The sequence below is a fragment of the Propithecus coquereli genome, unplaced genomic scaffold, assembly GCF_000956105.1.
Source record: "Propithecus coquereli isolate 6110/MARCELLA unplaced genomic scaffold, Pcoq_1.0 Scaffold210, whole genome shotgun sequence".
NCBI classification, from domain to species: Eukaryota; Metazoa; Chordata; class Mammalia; order Primates; family Indriidae; genus Propithecus; species Propithecus coquereli.
This window is the reverse complement of record NW_012146079.1, coordinates 6,412,548-6,420,396: the sequence shown is the minus strand read 5'-3', so window position 1 is coordinate 6,420,396 and position 7,849 is coordinate 6,412,548. Positions and strand designations below refer to the sequence as shown.

Genomic DNA, 7,849 nt, shown 5'->3' with positions numbered 1-7,849 from the left:
CCGGTGGTAAAGCACCCAGGAAGCAACTGGCTACAAAAGCCGCTCGCAAGAGTGCGCCCTCTACTGGAGGGGTGAAGAAACCTCATCGCTACAGGTATTAAAACAGAAAAGGGAAAAAATGGGACAAAGTCTCTTGTAGTATCCATATTATTTAACAAATAGATGGATAACAGGAAAACTTTTTGCTTTCGGCAAACTGATTTTCTTTTCCCTTTTGAATATTTACTGCCTTTTGAATATATACATACTGTGTATTCATTTGTATCTACATTTTTTTTTTATTGGAAACATGTTTAATTTTGAAGACATAATCTGACCTAGAAGCCTATGGAGACCTGTTATAATATGTCATTGATAAAGTTAATGAGACAGATTGACTTTTTAGTTAGCTATTAAGTTAGTAATTTTTAAAAATAGTAAAGTGTTTTTTTAAAATACATTTTTGAGGATATCATTTCCAGCTTTTGGCAAAATAATTAGTAAAGATCGGGCATTTTGTTTTAGTAAAGTTTCCATCCCTTTTACTTGATTGGTTTGTTCCCGTCTGTATTAGCTCGTTTGATTTTCAACTACCTGAGCAGTGTTGTTAAGGGAATCTGCCATTAGAGGGCAGAAGTCGCCCATACTTGGGTAGCTTCTGCGAATTATACAATTAACCAAAAATAAAAGCCCATACAGTGGAAGAAATAATTAAGAATTAGAGGTAAATTTCTTACTCTTCCATGTGGAACACTGCACAGTCAGGCATATTTAAATTTAATAATGCATGAGAGATGAACAGGAGTCAAAGAGTAAAGGTATTCTGGGAAATCCAACTTAAATACCAGTGTATTTTTTAACGAAGTTCATTGAATTGTGTTGGTCTTTAAGGGCTATTAAAAATTGAGGGTGCAGGTGGGAAGAAGGAGAGTGCTGCTAAATTGAGAAGAGTCAACTTCTTTATTAGTGGTGTGACTTCCCAAGTTGTAATTCTTAACAGAAGTTGATGATTTTTATATGCGTGTATATGTACAAGTTAAGAAATGAAAATAAATAGGGCTTTGATAAACTCCTTGCTAAGAATCTACTTTAATTTCATGCTTTTTGCTTTAAAGGTATTCTTGTTACTCTTGATAGACTTGAATGTTCAGATCATAAATTGACCAGTGAAATTTAATAATGAAGCAGAAGAATGGTTGGGTGGTTTTTTGTTTTTTTTTTAATTCATTTTCTTTAAAGCTGACAACTTATCCTTTTGTGTGATGTATTTAGTAACAATTTCTTTATTAATTTTTCTTAAAGGCCTGGTACAGTGGCACTCCGTGAAATTAGACGTTATCAGAAGTCCACTGAACTTCTGATTCGCAAACTTCCTTTCCAGCGTCTGGTGCGAGAAATTGCTCAGGACTTCAAAACAGATCTGCGCTTCCAGAGCGCAGCTATTGGTGCTTTGCAGGTAAAATGGTGGGCGGGGGTCTGGGGGGCAGACTGAGAGTTTGTGTTCCTGCTCTATACCAAGAACAATTCTAAATCTTTGTATATGCTTATATAATTTAGTCATCACAAGCCTGTGAGGTAGTGTGATATCATTTCACTGAAGAGACTTTGGAAAGGTTAAGTTGCTCAGGGTCATACACAGATAATGGCAGAATCAGAGTTTGAACCCATTTGACTCCAAAGCCTAGTTATAACATTGTTATAACATTTTAAACATTGCACCAAAAACAATGTTTAAAGAAAACCCTCTAGTTTGGTTTATGGATGCTGCAGGGCATTAAGAAGATGGGACTAGAGGTCTATATTTGTAGTCAGTTCTGAGTGTCCTGGACAGGAATAGGCAGCATTAGAGAATTATGTATTAAGGTGAAAGGAGCAGGGAGTGGTGATTAGGATTGCATTGACAAGATAGGAAAGGTCCTTGAAAATGGTACTGGACATGTGAAAGGACAGGAATTTGAAGACTCATAGTTTGCTAAAAGGGACTAGGGATTTCAGTTTAAATGGGGAGTGTATTGAATTTAATCTAAATCTCTGTCGTGTCAGGACTTTGAAAAATACTGTTCTAGAAATGTTTATTTGAAATATTTGTGGTTTATACCAAGATAAAACTTGAAATTCCCACAAAATATATGATAAGATATATCAGTGTAATTAACATCAATTGCTTAAAGGACCTTTGTTATATTGTGTGGTTGGATTCTTTAGATGCAGGTATCTCAAAAATATAGTAAGACCACCACCTCTGTCAGAAGCATGGGGTTAGTGGTGGTTAAAAATGTAGATTGTTAGGCACCATTGCAGACCTGAATCAAAATCTCTTGGAGAGGGGGGCTAGAATCTCCATACACTCCATTGGAAGATTTTCAAGGCTGCTGTTGCTGTGCCGGGCTTTTGCTTTATATGTGAGAAAGATTTGATAGGTGGATTCTACCCTGAAATGTAATTGGTTGAGCTGTTTCTATGGTTAGTTGAAACTTCATTTGATTGGTGAATTCCAGGAGTAGACATCCATTAAATTATCAGTGAGTTGAAATTATTGAAATTTCAGCTACTAAAATCTTTCCATGCTATTACTTAAAACTTTATTTTCTGTTTTAATAATTATCTTCAGTTCCCATTTCATTTATTACCTAATACAGAGATTATTATTAAGATTTCCAAGCACTACTGATACAAATCTGCTGATTTTGTTTTCTAATTAGTTAGTAGGACTATGCTTAAAGAACACAATGCTGTACTTGAAAGTCCAGCATTTTTTAGCTTAAATGTCAGTAAGATAACCTTGTAAATTGAAAAATTGCTAAACAATCTGGGTAAAGGACTCTAATCTTTTAAAAACTATTATGTGTAAACTTCCATTGTTGCTGTTCTTAAGTTATATGTCATTAAGTGGTTCTGTTGTTTTTGAGCAAAATGTTCACCTCTGCTGCCTATATTAGTTCTCTTAGCGTTAGATAGCTCTTCTCTTTATTGGAAAGAGTAATCTTAGTTACAAGGGTGTTTTTTTTTTTTTGGTTTTTTTTGCTTTTTAAAAGGTTTTGCTCTTAAAGGTTAAAGGGGAAATTTGTCAGTTAGACGTAGGGTAATAGGCTGGACACAGTGGCTCACACATGTAATCCAACCACTTTGAAGAGGCTGAGGTGGGAGGATTGCTTGAATTCAGGAGTTCTAGACCAGCCTGGGCAACATGGTAAGACCCTGTCTCTGCCCAAAAAAAAAATTTTTTTTTTTTTTTTTTAAAGTAGGCACTGGTGGCAGGCACTTGTAGTTCTAGCTAGCTACTCAGGAGACTGAGGCAGAGGAGGATCCCTTGAGCTTAGGAGTTTGAGGCTGCAGTGAGCAATGATTGTGCCACTGCCCTCCAGTCCAGGTGACAGAGCAAGACCCTGTCTCTTTAAAAAGGTGGGGGGTAATAAAAGATAACAGTTGAAGTCCAAGTCACTATTTTTGGCTTTAGAATTATACAATTTACAACTAAAGGATGGGAGGTAGTCCAGTGAGAGTAGTAGAGAAGTTAGTCTGAGTTTGCCACAGATAAACAAGAATTAACTAGCTTAAAATTTAGCCTTTGCCTTTAATGTGTGAGAACTTGAACTTCAATTCAATATCCTTGTGTTAAAAATGGACAGGAGCTGGGTGTAGTGTCCTGTCTCTGTAGTCCCAGCTACTTCGGTGGCTGAGGCAGGAGGATCAGTTGAGCCCAGGAATTTGAGTCCAGCCTGACTAACATAGTGAGACCTGTCTCTTAAAAAATAAAATTAAATTAAATACATCTTTAAATGAGCAATGGTGTTTTGAAATGGTAGAAGAGCCAGACATTGAATACACTCAGTATTTTTTTTTTTTTTTTGAGACAGAGTCTCTCTCTGTTGCCCAGGCTAGAGTGCTGTGGCTTCAGCCTTGCTCACAGAACCTCAAACTGCTGGGCTCAAGCGATCCTCCTGCCTCAGCCTCCTGAGTAGCTGGGACTACAGGCACATGCCACCATGCTTGGCTAATTTTTTCTGTATATTTTTTTTAGTTGTCCAGCCAGTTTCTTTCTATTTTTAGTAGAGACGGGGTCTCGCTCTTGTTCAGGCTGGTCTCGGAACTCCTGAGCTCAGAGAATCCACCCACCTTGGCCTCCCAGAGTGCTAGGATTACAGGCGTGAGCCACTGCGCCCGGCCTTATGCTCAGTATTCTAAATGAACATTTTCCTCTAGTTAGTAAGATGTTTTTTTCTTCTGCCGTTACCTCAAGATTAGTTATATTCATTAGGTCATAAATTTATGTGGCAGTCTTTAATTCCCATTACGGCCTTAATGTTTAAGGGACTTTAGGATACTGGTAATAGAATTGAAAATGTATGGGTCATGGTAAAACCCCCCTCTCAAACTCCTGGGTATTGACTCTTTTCCCAGAGGTGATCAGACACAGAATAGCTAAGTTTTAAGACAGCAGTGAGATTCCAGCTGCCACATGCCATATCTAAGTAGTGTCCTGGGTGAGCCAATAGATGATACCACTCTAAACAGTCTCAGAGCCATGAGACCTCATGGCTTGTCCACCCTGCAGCTTGTAATGCTGCATTTCACAAAAGCATTATAGATTTGCATAATCCTGAGGTACTGGGTTAAACAAAATTGAACTTTCTTTGCTGAGAAACTTCAGTTCTAGTATCTGGTGTGTATTCTGAGTCCAAAAGAGGAGACTAAAATATGCCAGTTTTCTAGACTTTCTACCCACTACTTAAATATCCCAAGAATGAATCCCTGAATATTAAGGACTTTTGCTTTTAATACCTTTGAAATAGGTAAGATATGAGGGACTAATTGCATAGAATAGAAACTTCTAAATTTGGGTTAGACATAAAAACTAGCAAATATTGAACATCTACTTGAGGGCAAGGCATTGTGAGTATTAAATGAGATTTCTATTATCAAGTAACTTAAGGGCATTAAAAGATGGCTGCAATACAAGGTCAGTCAGTGAGTTAGGAATTAGGAGTTCAGGGTTACCTGCACTGGGAACAGGAACAAGTAGAATATTTGCTTTCTCCTTTGTGGAATAGTCTTGAACTAAACTTTAAAGGATAGGTAAACAAGACTTACTTCTTGATAACAAGTACTAGAGAAAGACGTTTTATGGAAGGCTAAAAAGAGCAAAGGTATAAATGTGAATATAATATTTTTTCCATAAAATGAAATAATGTAAAACATTTCGATTAGTTGCTGTATTAATGCTTTTTATTTGGATAAAAGTAGCAACTATAAAAATCTTTTTTCTCCCTTAAATATACTTTGAACAGAGAAATAACTTTTCCTTTTAGAGAAAAGACAACTGCTCATTTAATGCTCCAAATCTAAAACAGTTGGGTTGATGACTATTAAAATGGTAATTTCTTCACAAAATAAGTAAGCAGATGTTTTATTTAGACTAAAAGATTCATCAACTTTTCAGACAGCCATAAGATGCACTAACAATTTGATTTATGATTTAATTTTTTGTGGAAACACCCCCTTTTCACTTTACATGTCAGTTGTCAATGATTGATTGATAAAGCTAGCAGTTTTTAAGTGGTGGTAGGCTTAAGAAGATGCCTTGAAAGGATCTTACAATCAAATGGGAAAAACCAGAGGGATCAATATTAGTAGTAGAGGTCAGGAAATGCCAGATTGGGGAAGGTACTTAGTAAGGGCCAGGGGCACATCTCCTAGGCATAATAGATCAAAGTATATAAATAAGGGACTGATTTGTGATGTGTTCTGTGACCTGTAAGTACTCTTGCGATAAAACTGAGGTGTAAAACAGAAGGTAGATGAGGGCCATGTGATAAACACCAGTTGTCAGCTATATTGCCTTCTTGGCAAGGCAAAGGTTCAGATATTGGGGGTGTCATTGGGATTTAGGGGAAGGGGGAGACTGGCCTGCGGTGGGATGTTTGGCTTGGATATGATTCCATTTGTCTTTGTAAGGATGAGAACGTTAGAGTTTAAGTTGGATTTCATACTTTATTCAAGACATTTGAGTTTACTAGAAATCAATTAACATGAGAAAAATCAACATTTTCTAGTAATTTGACTTGTGTAATTTGATAAAGATGTACATACTTGAGCTTTTGATTTTCATAAGCTGCCTTCTGAGTTTTGTCCCATCGGTTTTAAAATGTAATGTTTGGTAAAATAGTCAACATCTTGTGAAGTAGGTTCAGAAACATTGTTTTAATTCATATATGTGTGTCTTAACTGTTGTAAATAACACCATTAATAATTTTTTCTTCATTATTGTTGCAGGAGGCAAGTGAGGCCTATCTGGTTGGCCTTTTTGAAGACACCAATCTGTGTGCTATCCATGCCAAACGTGTAACAATTATGCCAAAAGACATCCAGCTAGCACGCCGCATACGTGGAGAACGTGCTTAAGAATCCACTATGATGGGAAAACATTTCATTCTCAAAAAAAAAAAAAAAAATTCTCTTCTTCCTGTTATTGGTAGTTCTGAACGTTAGATATTTTTTTTTTTCCATGGGGTCAAAAGGTACCTAAGTATATGATTTCGAGTGGAAAAATAGGGGTCAGAAATCAGGTATTGGCAGTTTTTCCATTTTCATTTGTGTGTGAATTTTTAATATAAATGCGGGGATATGAAGCATTAATGCAAGTCAAATGTTTCAGTGAACAAGTTTCAGCAGTTCAACTTTATAACAATTATAAATAAACCTGTTAAATTTTTCTGGACAATGCCAGCATTTGGATTTTTTTAAAACAAGTAAATTTCTTATTGACGGCAACTAAATGGTGTTTGTAGTATTTTTATCATACGGTAGATTCCATCCATTCACTATACTTTTCTAACTGAGTTGTCCTACATGCAAGTACATGTTTTTAATGTTGTCTGTCTTCTGTGCTGTTCCTGTAAGTTTGCTATTAAAATACATTAAACTATACCTGCTTTTGGTCTTTATTATTAACCTTACCCATATGATTCATATTCAAAATAATTTTAGTATCAAATGCTTTGTCACCTTATATCTGAGACAGAAGACAATTGAGAGGTTGAGAAAGTATAAGCTTGGTATGGAAAGGAAACAAGGGTACTGGCATTATTTCTAATTTTTTAGAACTTGCAGATAGTAAATCTCTTTGCCAAAACCAGATGATCTTAGCTCTCTAGATATGTTGTGTTCTAAACCGATAAGTTTCAAACCTACCTAGTCAGCAGAATGACCTGGAAACACTTGGTAGAAATGTTTTATTTTTTTTTAATTTTTTAAAATTTCAGCATATTACTGGGGTACAAATGTTTAGGTTATGTATATTGCCTTTGCCCCACTGGAGTCAGAGCTTTGAGCGTGTCCATCCCCCAGATGGTGAACACCACACCCATTAGGTATTTTTATACCCTCCCCTCCTGCCCCCTCCCATCTGCCGGACACCCAATGAAAAAACTTTAATGGTAACAAATGAAAATAAATATGTAACAATCTTTAGCTCAAAAGTTATTGCATTGGAGATCTGGCTATTTTGAGATGCTGTCTATTTGTTAACCCTGAAGTTATTCAAGCATCAATGATTGAGTCTTAGCCTTCTTTTATTTGGTATCATAATGATTAATGTGAAATGAGGCTAGTAAACATTTTAAGATCTGTAACACATCCCTAATGTATTGACATTAGTCCTAACATTTGAGTGTTTCAAACTTTCCTGGACTCTGTAAAATGTTAATCAGTAGGCTAAGAACAGACTCATTTTAAGAACCTGATTCTGATATTCAACATGGCATCCTAGTTTTTAGTGTGATCCTTTGCATAAGCTTCTGCTGGCAAGCACTGGTATTGCTCAGTATTTTGTCAATGCTGGTTCCTAAAAGCTGGTAGTAGTTGTTCAGTG

At 36.3% G+C, this 7,849-nt stretch overlaps 1 protein-coding gene across 2 annotated transcripts in view; it reads left to right on the top strand.

Annotated features, from left to right (window-relative positions):
- Nucleotides 1–6,906, top strand: part of H3F3A (H3 histone, family 3A) — a 14,338-nt gene extending 7,432 nt beyond the window's left edge. The window contains exons 3-5 of one of the 2 annotated variants that reach the window (XM_012644376.1): nt 7–94; nt 1,282–1,435; nt 6,253–6,906. In XM_012644376.1, coding sequence (XP_012499830.1) covers nt 7–94; nt 1,282–1,435; nt 6,253–6,381 — 371 coding nt within the window. In that variant the 3' untranslated portion in view covers nt 6,382–6,906. The remainder of the gene's footprint in view (nt 1–6; nt 95–1,281; nt 1,436–6,252) is intronic. The other variant, XM_012644377.1, reaches the window with a different exon arrangement.
- The last annotated feature ends 943 nt before the right edge of the window (nt 6,907–7,849 follow it).